Below are 18,906 nucleotides of genomic sequence, written 5' to 3' on the forward strand. Positions count from 1 at the left end.
TTCCTTTCCCTCCCCAAACTGAAGTAAGAATGTTTGGCTATAGACAGACAGTTATTACCAGTTCTTTGTATATCATATAAAGTCCCAGTCAATGTAACAATGGCTCTCACAGCTTGATACGCTCTCTAACAACATACAAATAAAGATCCACAGATGTTTTTCCCCCGTATTTAATGCCCCTTTATAAATATCTCTCTATAAATCTCTATTCACATTTCAACTTTTTTTAACTTTTTTATTACTGTGGATAATTGAAGAGTGTTTTTGTCTGGTTGCTGCATTTTCAAATAACACTTGTTATGCAGTTAATACTCTTTCACTCGGTTTTGTGATAATTGCCCTAATTATCAGGGAGGCTGATTGTCATGGTAATTTTGTCTACATTCACTGGCACTCCGTCGCATAGCCCTGCTCTGGATCCCTTTTTATACATCAAGAAATTCCGAGCCTTCATTTGTAAATAAAGAAAGCCGCATTTACAAATGTTCTCTTTCAAATGAGATTGCTTTAAGGAGATATTAGGGCTGATTCTTAGAAACTGGAGCCATTCCCCTTTTTGAACAATGAAAACAAATATCCATAAAATGAAACCTAATTGGTTACTGTTGGCAAAAGTGTAAATTTTGTGCTCCTTTTCTTTTCTCCATTGTTTTTGAATCCACACCCATTGTATTTTATGGACTCCTATTCCATCATAACCATGTACACTGCCTGGCCAAAAAAAATAAGTCACCACATGGATTTGGCTAAGCAGATAGCAGAGCCTTCCCTTAGATCAGTGGTGGCGAACCTTGGCACTCCAGCTGTGCCAAAACTACAAATCCCAACATGCATCTGCATCTGGGAGTTATGTCTGTGGCTGTCAGAGCCTTGCCCTCATGGGACTTGTAGTTCCAAAACAGCTGGAGTGCCAAGGTTCGCCATCACTGCCTTAGATGATAGGTCCAGATACAGCAATGTTATGTCTCCAAAAAATGAGGCCAGCTGCCTACCTTAATATACTGAATGACCAGGTTTTTCCATCAATGGATTTTTCTTCCCTGATGGCACGGCATATTCCAAGATGACAATGCCAGGATTCATCGGGCTCAAATTGTAAGAAGAGTGGTTCAGGGAGCATGAGACATCATTTTCACACATGGATTGGCCCCCACAGAGTCCAGACCTTAACCCCATTAAGAACCTTTTGGGATGTGCTGGGGAAGACTTTACAAAGTGGTCCGACTCTCCCATCATCACTACAAGATCTTGGTGAAAGACTAATGCAACTCTGGGTGGAAATAAATGTTGTGACATTGCATAAGCTTATGGAAATGTTGCCACGGCAAATGCATCCTATAATCAAAGATGAGGAGGGTCCAACAAAATATTAGGAGTGTGTGACTTTTTTTTATTTTTTGGCCAGGCAGTGTATAAAAAAACAGGTTACAGAACAAAGGTAATTTTTGAGCAAGCAGATACTATGCCCAATTATTATGTGCTTGAAACCTACATGAGCCGGGTATATTATTGGGGTGTATCATGCCCACATGTGTGTATGCAGTGTATGCAGACAATGCGACCATTTGTGTAAACACGGACGTCACACACTTTAAAGTCCACATCTTTGAGAACAAGTATTCTCTCAGGTGTGAAAGATCAGTTTGCACTTTATCTGTAAAAAAATAAGTCAAGGCAACTGGACTTGCTGTATTTTTCTTGAAGACGTTTCTCTGGTCATCCAACCAGCTTTCTCAATTCAGAATGACTTGGACAAAAAATCCCTGGGAATAAATATGGTGAATGTCGCTCCAATCCACATAATCTATTAGTCGCAACCAGGTGTTGATTGCATTTGCATAATTGAAGCTAGGAGGTGTTAGTAACCTGCCCAGAGAGAGGTGGTAAAACTGGAGCAGACAGAAGCTGGAGCAGCTGTGCATGGCAACCAATCAGCTTCTCTCTTTCATTTTCAAAGCATAACAAGCTGAATAGAGAAGCTGATTGGCCATGGGAAACTGCTCCAGATTATTTCTGCTCCAGTTTTGATCAATTCCCATCATAGTGTTTTCCTCTGTTCAGGCTTAAAGAGACCCTGACGCCAAAACATTTATTTTAACATCAATCTTGTCATAAGGTTATATGTGAATTGAACATGTTTTATGAATGCTGTTTACCTGTAAATGTCTCACTTGTGTATGTCTCTAAAAGCCCCGAGACTGCTGCAAGGGCCACCATCTTGGATGTGATGTCCGCAGCCCCAACAGACTCAGAGCTGTCAATCAAGTGACACTTTATAGCAGGGGAAGGCAAACTCGGGTTGTCCAGTTGTGGTGGGACTACAAATCCCAACAGGCATTGCAAGACTCTGACAGCCACAGGCATGATTTCCGGATGCAGATACATGATAGCATTTGTAGTTTCACCACAGCTGGGCGGCCGGAGTTTGCCTACCCCTGCTCTTTAGTATTCCCTTTTGCATTGCCCAATAAAAGGTAGTGTAGTGAACTGAGGGGCAGAGGAGCTGGGTCAGGAAAGAGAGTAATTCTCTTAGAAGAGGCAAGGGCTATGATGTGGCAGGAGGGAGGGGGAACTCCGGTTGCGTTAGGGAATCAACTTCTCCGGGACTGGTCGAATTCCCTATCCAGTTCAAAGGCCCATTGCAAGTGAGTAAATGCCGAACACTGCAAGTAAGCATTGGAAATACTTGGTATGTCTGTGCTTTTACCTGCATTGCTTTAAGTTGGTGACAGGGTCTCTTTAAGCCAGGGTCTCCTCCAATGTGTTTACTGACTGAGACTGTACTTTTTAGCTTCCCCACCCTAGGGACTGCAGTCTGGAAAGTACTGGCGTTGTAATATGTTTGTTTATTGTTACACTGCAAGTAATGAAGATCTGCTGGGCTTCTCACATATTGCTCCACAAGAGGCAGAACAGCTTTTCTTTTTTCTGACAAGAGAGCGCGGGAATTTGGCTGCCCATTGCTAGGGAATGATGTCATAGAGTCTAAAGTTGAGTGCTCATCTGCAATCATTTCAGGGAGTGAGTCATCTGAGCCATGCAGCTGCAGAGTCCTGTGATTCCTGTAAACGCTGAGGGGTATTTATCAAAATGTCACCCAGACTGAAATGAAGGAAAAAGTTTGTATACTATCAAGATGGCTCCACTCTGACTCTCGACTTCTTCTAGTCTGACGCTTTGACTGGTATACTTGAGGAGGAATTCTAACCTTATCTTTAAAATGACCACAAATGCACCTTTTAGGAATGTTTAGTAATGACAATCTATAAACAGATGCTTCTAGAGAATTGCCGTTGTTCTATCGAAAGTTCCAACTTGTCGACCTCTCCAACTGGTGGCGTCACATGCGGTGACTGCCAGTAGGAGATCTGCAGCAGATAGTGCTAGTTCGCATTGCCAGGAAATCCATGTCAAGCTGTCTAACTATTGCCACAGCGCCTGCGCAGCTAGCCACTTCTATAACCTACTACAGTTATATTTGTCTTAGGTTATAGGAGCCGATGACCTGATAGCCGCGCAGGCGCAGTGGCTATTGCCTCATCGAATTCTATAACCTAGTCAAAGGTTATTATGTTACAGCGCCTGCGCGGCCACATGATTCTTTCTACAACCACAGCTATCGGTTTCTATAACCTAGGACAAATATAAGTTTGTACTAGGTTATAAAATCCGATGAGCCTCTTGCCGCGCAGGTGCAGTGGCAATAGTTGGACAGTTCGACAAGGATTTTCTGCCCATGCGCACTAGCTCCATCTGCTGTACATCTACTGGCAGTCACCGGATGTGATGTGCCCAGTCGGAGAGGTCGACAAGTCGAAGCTTTCGATAGAACACCGGCTTTGTATTCTTTGCATACCTTGTTTTTCCTTTGCTCCCCATTCTTCTCACAGTGGCCATTTTTATAAGGGCAGATGAATCTATCTCCATTTACTTCCTGTAACTCTGACACATGTGACTGAAACATGTGACTATGCACATCATCTCAACGGAAAAAATGCCTTTTTCTGAAATTGCAAGATTATGTCGTTTACAGCTGAGATTCCCCAGCATGCACTATAATGTAACCTTCTCATGATGCATTACTTGGGCACCAGCTACATCATCAATGCTGCAGATAATCAGCAAGTGGAAAAACAGTAATAAATGTTTATTTATCTAATCAATGTAAGATTTCATATCATCATACAGAGCTGAATGTTGATGTGATTTTTAGGGACGGGGTAAAGGTCCACTTTAACAGACCAGAAGAAACCTAAGAGGATATGTTATTTGTTCGGGTTTACAAGCCCTTTAAATGACCTGATCTGGAACAAGCAGGATGATGAGGACTTTTAACTTTCCTGATTTGCTTACCCATCTCATCAGAGACGTATGATTTATTAAAAGAGAAGTAAAGTCAAAGCTATTTTTGGTTTTACTTCTCTTTTGGGTCACAGGGGTATATTTACTAATGTACTCCCGTGACCCAAAGTCAGCAGATAGCTGACTAATGCCCACTATATACTGAGCCGTACCACAGCCGGGACCGATACTGACAATATTATTGGGTTCCACACCGGCTGCCTGATTGACAACTGACTCTGCCTCTCTAGAGCAAGAGCCAGCTGTGCCCACCCCCTCCTGTCTGTCCCTCCAATGAGCGCTGGCGGAACAGAGAGGGGAAGAGGATCATTTTCGGTGACAGTCCCCCGATTGAGGAGACTTTGCCCGGACAAATTATGTCCTCGGAAAGTACTCGCCCAAATACTTGGTGTCGATACCGATATTAGTATCGGTGTCGGTGCATCCCTAATAGTTTTTTTTTCTAATTAATTTTAAAAATCTGGCGACCTTACCATAGGATGTAATTCTCCAATGCACTGATACAATCTCACTCAGCCCTGTGAATGTGCATTTCATTGTGTCACCACTCTAACTAAGCCTGCCATCTGAGCTACAACTTAGCATCAGAACAATGTAACATTATCATTGCTTGCTGGAAGCAATGTATTATGGGCTATGTAGTCTTCAGAAATCAAGATTGCATGACATCAAGCAGCAGGGAAAGAGCAACAAAGCACACTGGGAATCCATGAAGTTGTTGGAAGTGATGGGCAGACAGAAGGCAGCACTCACTACATAAAAGGGATTATTTCAAGTAAGCGTTGATTGTATTATCAGAAACAACTCTAGTATGTATTCCTATTACCATGCTGATGTTATAATAGGATGGTATATGCTGGGACTACTTCTCTCCGTATTTCTCTCATGACAGGTTTACTTTAACTCTGTCCTTAGTATTTTCTACCCTGACTTTTGATCATTGCCTCTATTGCTTTTTGTTTTACTCATACAATAATGAGTACATTGCTTGCGCCAAGTCCGGTCAAGCTGAATTCTCCCACAGATTGTTTAATAAAGGTGTGCCTAGTATAAAGTATTCCCTGTGCATGTAAGCATGCAACCCCTAGGAAGTTCCTTTATTAGTGGAACATCCAGACCTCTTAGACAGACAGACAGACAGACGGCTCTCCTTTTTTTCTGCTGTGAGAAACAAAAACAGAACTACAGTTCCTTGACTTCTTTATTGGCCTTTATCAATCCCATTGTGATGAGATTAGTCTGTGCAAACACTTCCTACAAGGAACCTGTGCTGAGAGAAATAAAGAGACTTCCATTGCTGACCACCCCCTGGGAATACCAATTCCCTGACTCTCACTGGCTGGTGAACGTTCTGAGTCACATGATTGCAGATTAGAAAGTCAGAGTGAAGTCGGATCTCCTGATCTTTATCTTATCTTTTATTGATCTTCATGGTCAATGGCATAATTATCAAAGCTGTTGGATCAGCAGGATGGATGGACTGTTAGCATTTTCATGAGTGTACAGCGATTTCCATTTGTCATAGTAATCTCAGTACGAGCTTCTTTTAGGGCCCATTCACACCACATCCAGATAATCTCCAGACACCAGATTGTTTCCAGACCTAAAATGCATCCTAATGTATCCCAATGCTATTTCTGGCCTCTGTTTACACCAATGCAGTCCGTTCCAGACCAGACAAGAAAAATACTGTATCTCTCATTTTGTCTGGTCTGGAATGCACTGGAACTGCGGGTAGGTTCACACCATTTTCCGGACCAGACCTGGTCCGGAAAATGGTGTGAACCTGCCATGAGGGACCATAAGCACCATATACGTTCGGGCTGCGCTGGTTTTTTCAGCGCAGCTCGAATGCAAGGCGATGAAATTTGCCTTGTCATGGGTGGGCACTTTTGAAACCATCATGTTCCAGTGGTGTGCACTTAAAAAATGTACAGCATGCAGTACTTTTTTTTTTTTTTAAGCGCATTGCAGTAAGACACGGTACAACCGCAATGCACCACAAGCCCATAGAACCTAATGAAGACAAAAAAGAAAAGAAACCGTGTGATGTGGCTCAATCGAGCGCAAAAGTACTGTCTGGGCACACACACACCAACAGTCATGTGGTAGAGCGTGGCTGCTGGTGTGAACAAGCCCTCAAGGTTTTTTACAGCCTTGTCTATTTTCCTGCAGTAAACTACATGAATGTTACTCCATGAATATCCAATGATTTCCTATGTGGCTGGTTCACACCTGACTATAAGGGCCCATTCACACCTAGGCAATGCATACTGCAACGAGCATTCATCATTGTGATTAACCCTTAATAATCCCTTTTGTTTAGTTTTAACGTATCTTTCTTTGAGACTACTATTACTCAGTTCACAATACAGATATATGATATAAATATAATAGTGTGTAATGTGGTACTGACTGTGCAGAGTAGGGACCCACCGATATTGGTTTTTCGGTATCGAGTACGAGTTCCAATATTTATACTTCAGTACTCGCCGATACTGAGTACCAGTACTTCCGCTAGCATGGAGCTGGCTTCCTGGGCAATCATAAAGCCGGGCGCCATGTCATTACCCGCTGGCCGACTTCCTGATTGGCCAGAAAGCTGACTACATGTGGTTTGGCCGGATGGATGCTGATTGCACAGGAAGCCGGCTTCCCAGTCAATCGGCATCAAGCTGGCTTCCCGGCCAGTGAGGAGACGGGTCATTACCAGAAGTTCTTGTGTAGGGGAAGATATTGGAGTATTTAGCCGAGTATGAGTACTCGCCCAAATACTCAGTATTGGCACCTATACATCCCTAGTGCGGAGGGACCCCCCCTTTGCCCCAATGCACTAATACTCACCTTGCCAATGACGGCTGGTGTTTGGTACGTTGATGTTACTCCGTCTGTCATGTGATAAGTGTTCAGGCTTAGTGGTTGGCTACTAGACATGAGCACTATAACATGGAAGGAGGTCTCATACTCCTCCACACACAAAATCACCAGGTATTGTCGGCATCAAGGGAGGAAGGAACAGCAGGGCAGTGCTGGCAAGGTGAGTATTAGTGGGTTGGATGGACCTCCTTTGTATAGAAAATGCCCTGAATGGGCAAGGTGACAGTGTCTGTTTAAACAGTACAGATATACCATATCTCTGTAACAGGACTATTGAAGCAGTTATTCTTCTAGAACAGGGGTAAGCAACCTCAAATCTCAAGCTGGAGTGGAACTACAAGTCTCGTGAAGAACTGCAATACTCTGACAGCCTTGGGCATGGGTCCAATAGGCAGAAGCATGATGGAATATGCAGCTCCAGTACATCTGGAGTGCCAAAGTTGTATACCCTTGTTTTGGATAGTGGGAGAAAACTAATGGTGAAAACTGATTGCCAGGAGAAAAGCCAGATACAGTGGGGCAAAAAAGTATTTAGTCAGCCACCAATTGTGCAAGTTCTCCCACTTAAAAAGATGAGAGAGGAAGGAAAACACAGAAACTATATGAAGAGTACTATGTGGGAAATGAACAGGAGACCCCAGTGCTAGAAGTCTTGAGTTGTCACCACCAAAGTACAGTGTTGCCTATAATTTGGGAATCCGGATAAAAAAAGCAAGATTTGACGATCTGGTTTCTCCTTCATCGAAAAGCGAGGAATTGTCCCGAGATATTTCCTCCAAGGAAAGTTGCGTTTTGCCCGATGGCCCGCGCAGTTCGCCTCCTTTCATCCATCATCTCCCTCTGCAGCAAATGTTCCCTCATTAGTGCGGGGTGTAATAAGCTGGCATCTGTTGCTTATATTTTCTGCCACGCTTCCCGGGAGAGAATGACCCCATTGTTGCCATGTGAATTACCAGCCAGACTCAGGCCAGGGCTGTATGTAAATCACTTGCGTGCAAAGTCTGCCTCCTTTGTCTCCAGATTACGTGGCACATTGTGAAATCAGACGTATTTCATGGTCATTGTCCAGCTCATGTATCCTTGGGATTGAAATGGCCCCTGAACTGTACAGAGGACGCTCCTTGAATATTTAGAAATATGATGGATAAGTGAGCATTACATTCGACCTTCAGATGCACATTCCTTTCTGCTTCTGCATGAAAGCAGAACTTTACATTCAAGGAGCAAATAAACACTTTCAGGAAGCTGGCAATTTAATGGGTGTTCCCTGGTGTCCTGGGCTAGCCATAGCTGGGGAGATGTGTCCCCAAAACACCAGGTACCATCATCCACCAGGCATGACTGCTTATCATTGCCTCTCAACATGAAGGACTGAAGTGGGACACATACATTTATCATGTCCCTATCCACTGAGAAGAGGGATGACTGAGCAGTTCACAGCAAGAGAAGGCAAGCTCTGCACTCCAGCTGTGCTGAAACTGCAACTCCCATCATGGCTTTCCCTCTGGGAGTCAAGCATGTGGTTTTCAGTCTCTTGCAATACCTCATGGAACTTGTAGTTCCACAACAGCTGGAGGGCCCGGGTTGCCCACCCCTACTTTACAGCATCAGAAGTCCTCATTACCACCTCCTAGTAGTGCCTCTTAATGAATAGTCCTTGCCCAAATTTTGTGTCCAGTCCTTTGCCAGCCTTATAGGTTTAACCCTGCCTTGAATGCAGGGCTGGATTTATTTCTCAGGAGCCTGTAGACAGAGAAATATGAAGCGCCCTACCGAACTGTAGAGGGCGCCTGTAGGCAGATGCCTATGATGCCTAGTGGGAAATCTGGCCCTGCTTGAATAAGATTTCCAGTTTAAGGTGCCTATATTGCTAAGCCTTTGTCTCTATGCAAGACCTTCCCGTAAAATAGACTAGTCACTGCTGCTCTTTCTTTTTATACAGGGTGACTGGTCTTGTATCCACCCCCTGTATTTTTCTGTAGACAGCCTGTAGAGGGTGGACGTGCTGGGTCCCTTCACAGCTCAGCATTCTTTGCAAGCAGTGTGCAGCACAGTGATACCATACCTCTAAACTTTCTGAATTGAGAAAGGCACACCTTCCAGCACAATGTATTAAGGCAATTGACACACCCCTGACCCCTGATAAGGGATTGGATAAAGGTTTTAGGGCCCTGTCACATCATATCCAGTGCGTTCCGGCACATTCTGAGCATAGCTCAGGCTGGGCCGCCTGATGGATCTCATAGATCAGGCTGGGCTGCGTTTTGGGGTGAAAGGGGTCCTGGCGGTGCCATTCACGCCCCATGCCCGCACCAGAACGTGAGGTACAGGAAGTACAGGAATGCCCTCCGATCCGGGGCAGTACGATCGGGAAAAATGCTGCTATTTTTTCCCGATCGCACTGCATGGAAACGGCATTCCTGTACTTCGCGTTCCAGTGGGGGCGTGCCTGCGGTGCCATTGACATGAATGACACCGCCTTGCCCCCTCCCACCCCAGAACGTGGCCCAGCCTATTCTATGCGATCCAGTGCGTTCCGGGCTCTGACCGCACCGGAATACACTTGTGACTGGGCCCTCTAGTAGCTGTATAGAACCTTTCCATAGATATCTGTTCATCAGGGGACAGAGGGATTTGGCTTCAAATGAGGGACAGTTGGGAGGTATGTCATGATATTACCACTACTTTTTGGAGGGTGATATCTCAAGTTGGACGGGGGGGGCTACTACTTCAGGTCCCCCTGTAGCACCAATTGCTGGTTATGCCTGTTATAGTATTGCGATCTTTCATATGTTGCTTGCAAAGCAGCTGTGGGGTCTAAGCGGATTGTGGATTCCAGGTTACCGTAGACAAATGCTTGAAGTGCTTTGGCCATGTGTTATTGTCAGCTGACAGTTGATCAAACTGGTACTCCAACTTCTCAGCAGAAACTTCCTTTAGTAAAACTAAACCTATATGTATTTCTACAATGGGTTTTGTTCACTGTAATACACAACACCGGCACTCCAACCTCTCAGCAGAAATGTCCGTTACGAGCTAAAATCGTAAACCTGTATGTATTTCTACAATGGCTTTGCTCACTGTAATACAGTTCTTTCTACTTTAATACAGAGGTGGAGAAATTGATATTGAATTCAGGAGCCAGCAGGATTTTTTTAGGAGCCGGCTGTGTAGCTTGACCATTTATTTATAATTTTAGGTTAGAAATAGTTTGTCTATTTCAGTGTTGCTGCTGTTCACATATTATTGGCTCGGGATTATTAAATTCACATATAATAAATATGTGTATGTAGTATTTCATGTTAACCTGGTATAAAGGTGAAAGAATAGAATTTTTGCACCAAGAATTTGCATGTTGGATGAAAAAAAATGGGTCTGATTAATCAGGCTGAAGTCTTCCTGTATGGATCCCTTAAGGCCACTTTCAGACAAGCGCCTTCAGTTCCAATCTGCAGGGGATCTATGCACGGTTCCCCTGCCGATCGGAGCAGATTTCACCATTGTGATGTCCTTGTCTGTCCAGTTTTTGAGCTATGGGTAGTCGGATCTAAACAGACATCGGATGTAAATGGACATGTGTCTGTTTACATCAGATTAGCTCCGATCCGGCACGCCACAGTCCGGTCCACCAAAATAAAACTCTGATCCGTTTGTTTTTCCAGACCTGGCCCGAGCCGGGGGTATCTGGATGTAAACGTATTCATGTCTGTTTAGATCCGACTACCCATAGAATAACATCAGGCTTCCGATCAGATCCGCCTGAAAAACTGATAGATGGACTTGTTTGGAATTCCATGTGAAAGGGGCCTAACAGAGCTGTGTTGTTGGTCTTTATGTATTCTCCTCATGTATCACTGACCCCTCCCTTTTAGATTGTAAGCCCTCGCGGGCAGGGCCCTCCTTGCCATCTTGTCTTGAATTGTATTGTAATGTCTTCCTTATATTGTAAAGTGCTGCACAAACTGTTGGCTCTGTATAAATCCTGTATAATAACAATTTATGAAATGATAGATAATTATGACAGCTGACTCGTGGTTGCATAGTGATGACATCATCGCATTCCAAGTAACCAATATCCACTGCATGGAATGCTCTATACCAGTTCTGGTAGATGTTGGCTTCATCTGAAATGTGTTGAGAGTTTATCCTAATCTTTAGCAGAATAAATCATTGTGATCTTTATTTCCAGCTTAGATTACATTTGGTTTTGCAGACAATACATTTGTCAGGCTAGTTAATCAGATAATGTGATTTCAAACAAGTGCCGTCTGTCTTTCACGGCTGAGTAAATAGTAATAGTATTCCCTGCAAACAATATTCACCCACGGGACAGCTAAGTGAAAAGTATCTGTAAAAATGGTGTGTCAACAGACAAGCTAGTATTCTGATGTGTGATGCTGCCATCTAGTGGATGAATACCATGCTGCACCAAATAGAGCTGCAGCATTATTTAAAGGAGAACTATGGGGTCAGGGCTTTTCCCCATAGTTCTCCTAAGGGTAACGGGAGGACACAAACTAGCGTCCTCCCATCACCATAAGCTCAGTATACCGCGAGCTACAGCTCTATCTAGAGGCAGAGCTACCCTATCTAGAGGCAGAGCCAGCTGTACCCGCCCCCTCCCCCGTCCGTTCCGCCAGTCAGCGCTGGAGGATCGGAGCGGGGAGGGGGGAATCCAGTCCCTCCCCTGTCACGGCAGAGAGCCATGGCAGGATCGAGAAGTGAGCGAACGCCGGTATGTGTTCGCTCACCTGGAGCAGATGTGCATGGCAACCAATCTGCTTCTCTCTTCATTTACGGAGACGACCTGTGACAGTCTCATTGTCACAGGTCGGCTAGAACTATGAGGTGAGTGAAAAGCATTCACCTCATAGTTCTCCTTTAACTGTTTGTTGGTCCAGCAGTCTTTCATATACATTTTGCATCCTTTTCCTAAAAAGTAGAAAAGACATCTTACAAATGAAAACAATAATCCGTTCTAATACAACATCTAGAAAAAAAACATTCAGAGGCATTAGTTTCCTCATTTAGGCCAGGTGCACACTTGGTTTGCCGCGCGGCCCCATTGATTATCAATGGGGTTACATCCGTGCGGAAAAAAGGTACATGTACTTTTCTCGCAACGTTTGTTTTTTTCAGCTGCAATTGCTGGAAACTGCGTGATCTGTCTGGTGCAACTGGGGTGTCATTAGAAAAGAATGGCACCGCCAGTCCTGTCAGCGGTGGTGTTCGATTCTGTGACCGAGCGGCCATCCGTGTGGTTTTCGTACACGATTGCTGTGCGGTCCTGGCCTTTGTCATTTTTTCACTTTACTAAAGTCAGACCAGGAGAAGATACACTATATGGCCAAAATGATAGATACCATTCACAATGATTGAGTTCAGGTATTCCTAGTAAAGGGTTCTGTTAATGGTGCAGCAGACAAATATATTTTAGGCAGTTGAGCTCTTCCAACCTTGTGACAACAGTTTGGGGACGGCCCTTTTCTCTACTACCATGTCTGTCCCCTGCACAAAGCCATCTCCATAAAGTGGTTTGATAAGTTTAGTGTGAAGGAACTGGAGTGGTCTGCACAGATCCTGACCTCAACTGAAAACCTGTGGGATGAATCGCAAAACTGATTGCAAGCCAGATCTTCCAGTGCAAAGAGATGATATCATAAATGGGCACAAAATCCCACAGACGCACTCAAATCTTGCCGAAAGCCTTCTCTGAAGAGTGGAAGCTGTGATGGCTACAATGGGGAACCATGGTTTTGCAATGGCACGTTGTATACAAGCTCATATAGGTATGATGGTCAGGTGTGCACAAAGTTTTGACCATATAGTGTAGATTCTGATTGGTTGTCACAGATACTTGGCAATTTGTGCTTTTCTCCCTGTGTGTTTATGGGGCTGATATGCACTTTAGTGATGGTTACATTGATTGTGGTTACTGCAACACATGCTGTATTAGTGTGTTGTGGTGCCATTTATTTTAAACAGCACCCCAATGCAACAAAGCAACACATATGTGTTGCAGTGCACCACAATGCATGGGTCACTGTTTCAGTTAAAACGCTCCATGTCTGCTTTTTAGTTTACTTTTTCATACTATGAATAAAAAGTTATAAACCATTTTAAAAAAAAACACGGTTTTGTAGCGTTCATATCTACGGCTAAGCCCAATTGGGTGAAATGCGTTAGAGGTGAGTGAACAGCAAGGGAGAAATTTGGATTTGACTGCGTTTTACAAATCAAGAAGTGCTGGATGAAGATTGGCAGCATGTGGCTGTTTTTTGGATTGGGCTCGTTTACACATATGACGCATAGCACAGGAACGGAGAAGTAATAATTATCCAACAAGCTCCAATGAGTATTTTATTGTAATAATTTGTTCAAATGACTCTACACATTAGATGTCACACTATTTGTCTTATTTCGGACAGATTAGATGACCGTCTCTGTACGCATTACCCTTTTTGGGTTAACACCTTTGATTTTCGCAGACCATCTTTGGCTCCACTGAAAACACATTGAAGGGAATTGATCAAAACTGGAGAAGACAAAAACTGGAGCAGATGTGCATGGCAACCAATCTGCTTCTCTCTTCAGTTTGTTCAGTTAAGATTTAAAAATGAAAGAGAGAAGCTGATTGGTTGCCATGCCCATGTGCTCCATATTTGATCAATTCCCCCCTAATATTCTCATTGCCATTGGTGATATGAGTTGGCGATATGAGTGTGCATGATATGCTAATGCTATTCAAATTTTTCACCATGTTGGGTCGTCATCTTCTGCCTGCCGCATAATTAAACTGACCTGATGGGCTACTCAGACCATTAAATTCTAAGCATTTCTAATTATTAGGATTTGGCATATACGTTGTGTCGGTCTTGCCGAGTAGATTACGCATACCTCCGTGTGTGAGAGGCGATCCGTCTTAATCCGATTTGATGATGTTATCATTTTTCTGTTCATTCGAAAATTCTAGTAACTTTCAGAATAAATTGTACTCTGTCCTGTATCTCAGCGATGCAAACGGTTAACAGAAGGCGAGTCTTTATCCCATTAATCTGCGCTGTGGTGGTAATAGTCGCCATCGCAATTACTGTCTCATCGGCATGCCCAATTATATATTTTAAGCGATTAATAAAAGCCATTCTCTGTACTCAGCTACATTCTGCCAGTCCAGTCATTTATGCCGGGAAGAGAAGCCGCCGACTCGAACAGCTTTATGTGAAGAATTGGCTATTGTTACACGCAGCCGCGTTTCCTTATTGCAGTCTCTCGGTTTATCTGTGGCGGCTCTGTGCCCTGTAATTTTATTTTATTGCTCATTCAGTGGCACAGCTGTAGCTTAGTGTAGAGAAGGAGGAAAGCTCAATACTACAGGGGCTTTCGTCATCGCTGTATACTGTGTATATTTCTTTGGACCCGCATTCATGCTTCTTTTTAACTTGACACCTTCTTCTAATCACACCGACTGTTATAAATTTTGGCGGCCATTATGTTTTCATGCTTGGCCTGAAGCTACACTTCAGTCAAAATTGAAAAAAATTAACCCTTAGCGAGCAGTCACTGGCAGCGGGCCCATTTAAAAAGACTCCGTGGCTAACATTTGTAGAGCCGGCTTTGCAGTAGAAGCGATTCTGGTGGCTCAGCTGACGCCAGATCGCTCCTACGGGCCAGTAAAGTTTCCGCACCCCCTCCCGTCACTGCCGTGTTTCCCGGGACCAGCATCTTGGCCGGTCCGTTGATCGATGATCTCCCCGTTCTATGGGACCGGGAGCGACGCGGATTGCATCACTTCTGGTCCCATAGCTGTCATTGCTGGACTCCTGAAGCTGAGCAATAAGCTATTGAAGTGCGATCTGCACTTAAACTGTATTAACCTTCTATATCATTTCTTAGTGTGAAGAGCTTGTATCCCAGCCTGTAGCATGAATAAAGGTGGCCATACACTTTACAACCATCACAAGATCTTAGTCTTGCGATGGTTGTAAAGTAATTTAAAAAACGTACGAGCTGCCCATCTTGGACAGGCAGATCGTACTTGCGATCATCGCAAGCCCGCCCCTCAGGGACCGCAATGCTGAAGGGGCAGTGTGCTCGTGCGTACACCGGCCCGTTTGGCATTTGTCTCCCGAGCATCATTCAAACCAGCCGAGAATCGTAAGATTTTCGGCTGGTTTTCTAGCATGCTCCTTAGACAAAAGACGTGCGACCGTACAGTAGAAACGGTCGCACGTCTTCATTCACACTGCACGATTCTCGTACGATCGTGAGATTTCCCGCGATTCTCGTACGAGAATCGTGCAGTATATGGGCACCTCCAGTTATTTTCAGCTTCAGTGACAATCGGAAAGGAATGTAGGGAACATCACAGGTTCTAGGCAGCCGACTTCATAATGGGATTTCTGTGTCTCTGCTTTTTAATCTGCTGGGCTAAAAACCGTTCAAAGGCCTTTTGCTGTCTTCATTTCATTTTCATCCGCAGTTATGTGTAAAGAAACGAAAACGTAACATTTCTTATGAACTTTCTTTTCTAATATTTGCACATGGAATAGATTTAGATCAGCCCGAGAGCTTCTATTCAGTCATTTCTTGGATTGCTTAGTGCTCTACATCAGCTGTTGTCGCATTCAGCTCATGCTGCTTTTGCAAAGGATTATGGGTGTGGGGGTTTTGCACAGCTCATTAAGAAATGCAAGTTACAGCTCCTTCTGGAAGGATAACTACAAACATTGGGTAGACTTTATCAAAATCTGGAGCAGTTGCCCATGGCAACCAATTAGCTTCTCTCTTCAGTTTGCTCAGTTAAGAAAATGAAAGAGAGAAGCTGATTGGTTGCCATGCACAGCTGCTCCAGATTTTGTCTGCTCCAGTTTTGATAAATCCCCCTCATTGAGTCTCCGAATATAAACTGGAGGTAAATGTCTTTTGCTACAGCAACTAATCAGATTTCAGCTGTCCTTGTGCTGCTGGGGGTTAGAAAGTGAAATCAAACATTGGATTGGTTGCACAAAGCAACAAATTTTTTTCTGCCCTTATCCAGAACTCGGGCACTACAATTTTGTAATAGTCTCTTCCTGTCAGTACGTGCACAATCCCATATATCTATGCAGTATGCTTTCAGCAGACACAGGGAGGGACATCAATTCAGATTGTCTGCAGATGTACGTTACAGTCTTTGCTCATCAGATAAGTCAGGTCTGCAGCGCTATAACCGCACAAGGCAATATAAACGCACAAGCAATCTGCATCTCTGGTTATATAATATGATCCCCTATGCACAACCCTTATGTCTCCTATTACTGTATTTCCACTCTTGGGGAAATGATCCAATTTATTTGGACTTAAAATGGGTGACAAATATTGTTCCTTAAATTAAATCTGTGGTGTATATTTCAGAAGTACTTTATTGTACTGTTACATGGAAATAATGTTTGTTGTTCCGTTCAGACTTTCTCTATATTCTCTTGACGATTTGATGTCATGTACGGATTTATAATCACCTCCCGTGTATTGATCATCTGTACATCAGGGACTGTAATTGGCATCCCTGCTTATTGACATATCAGCTCAGTTTGCCTTATGTGTCAGTTGTATTTTATAAGTTTAGACCTGACTCATAGACTTGCAACAAGAGAATGGAACCTTGAGTCAAATATAAATGGTATTTGTATGTTGTATAGGACAAATCAATGATCCTTTTGGTAACACCATTATAATCTGCGATGGATGATTTCAATGTTTTGATTTTTATGTATTTCCAGCTGAATCAGAATGGGGAAGTGCAGCGGACTCGCCTTCGCGATGACATCAAGGAGTACAAGTTTCGTGAAGCACGGCTGCTCCAGGATTACACCGAGCTGGAGGAGGAGAATATATCCCTGCAGAAGCAAGTCTCTGTTCTCAAGCAAAACCAGGTGGGTACATCAGGATTCCTATAGGAATCCCAGAAAATAATTTTGGGTATTCGAAGTCAACCATATGTACATTTCCTTAAAAAGAGAGTTAAGTCTTGGAGCTAGTTTTGATTTTTTCCCCCCGTCCATTGTGCCTGTTAAAGTGACTCTGCCATAGGCCACCTGTAAAGGTAGTGTGAATATACTTGCCTATCTGCTAGGCCGTGTATTAAAAAGCTGCTGCTTTTCCACTCCCCAGCTGCTGCTAATATGCTATATGTAAGGGTGTGTAGAATACTTGCTCCCCTGTTGTCCACTGTGGTTACTGTCAACTCATATGTCACTACTGGACAGAGGCTGGGGAGCAAGTATAGCAAGTATTCAACCTTTACCATGGTCAAATACTTGTAGCAGCCGGGGAGCGGATTTTCAGCACACAGGCCATCAGAAAGCAAGTATGCAGTGCTTTTGCAAAGTGGTACTCTTCATTTTTGAGTGGTTCCCTGATGCACCGTGCTAATAGGCGTGCATTGTAGTGTGCTGTGTTACAAAAAATATTACTTGAGCCTTTTTTGGTGAAATGAAAGGGCTGCCATGACACAGTGCACTATAACTCGCGGTATAACACACATTAATGTAAAGCAACAGTATGAACAGGCCCTAAGCCTTAGTTCCAAGAGAAGCTGAAAAACATGAGATATGTAAAAGTTAGGCACTGAAGTATGTTTGCAGTGATATCTAAACACCAAGAACAAAAAAATTAATATATTAGATTACCAGCCCTTAAATATTGTAGCTGTGTACATTTTGTTTTGGGGGGTGCTAAGTACATTTTCTGCAAGTACAGAAACATACCGGTTATTGATCTTGTTGAAAATACTTGTCAATTTCTGTGCATTCAACTAAAATATGAAACCATGTTATCAGCCTTCCCAGCTATTGTCCTTGAAGTATAGCATTCCGTATGAGCAGATTTTTACATTTCTTATAAATTGTTTTCTCCAGGTGGAATTTGAAGGTCTTAAACATGAGATCAAAAGGTTGGAGGAGGAGACGGAGTTCCTGAACAGCCAACTGGAAGATGCCATTCGGTTAAAAGAGATATCGGAGAGGCAGCTGGAGGAAGCTCTGGAGACTTTGAAGACAGAACGTGAGCAGAAGAACAACCTGCGTAAAGAGCTGTCCCATTACATGAACATCAATGACTCCATGTACAGCAACCATCTGAGCATCTCCCTGGATGGACTCAAGTTCAGCGATGAGATCACCGAGCCTAACAATGATGATTCCATGAATGGTTTTGACCATAATGAGGTCATCAAAATGAATGCTGACAACAAGATGTCCACCCCCAAGAAGAACGACCCAGCTCCAAGTCTGGTTTCTGATCTGCTAAGCGAGCTGAATATCTCAGAAATACAGAAATTAAAACAGCAGCTCATGCAGGTATGATAAAAGAGGTTTCATGGCCAACATTATAAAAGATTATAAGGAAACGAGGCCATGGAGTTTCTCATTGTAGAATAGTTCAGACAGTGTTACAAATAGCTATATTTTAATTTCCTACTTAAAACACTATTCCCACACTACTGATATGGATTGGTAATTCAAAGATCAATCTCTACACGTCTCAGAGGCTCCTTTTAATTAGAATTCCCTGTTACTGTGTCTGTCTTCATCCTCTGCCATAGAGTCATGGTAAGAGTGTGACGGTGTTACAGCTAGACTCCCAAGTAATGTGTTGTACATGATTGATAATCCATCTGTGTGACACCAT

The 18,906-nt window shown here is 43.5% G+C and overlaps 1 protein-coding gene across 1 annotated transcript in view; it reads left to right on the forward strand.

Annotated features, from left to right (window-relative positions):
- Positions 1-18,906, forward strand: part of BICD2 (BICD cargo adaptor 2) — a 149,928-nt gene that overhangs the window by 116,884 nt on the left and 14,138 nt on the right. Inside the window, exons 5-6 of the mRNA XM_018567124.1 lie at positions 16,998-17,150; positions 18,135-18,575. Coding sequence (XP_018422626.1) covers positions 16,998-17,150; positions 18,135-18,575 — 594 coding nt within the window. The remainder of the gene's footprint in view (positions 1-16,997; positions 17,151-18,134; positions 18,576-18,906) is intronic.

This window comes from Nanorana parkeri, unplaced genomic scaffold (genome assembly GCF_000935625.1).
Source record: "Nanorana parkeri isolate BGI_ZX_2015 unplaced genomic scaffold, ASM93562v1 scaffold1011, whole genome shotgun sequence".
NCBI lineage: Eukaryota > Metazoa > Chordata > Amphibia > Anura > Dicroglossidae > Nanorana > Nanorana parkeri.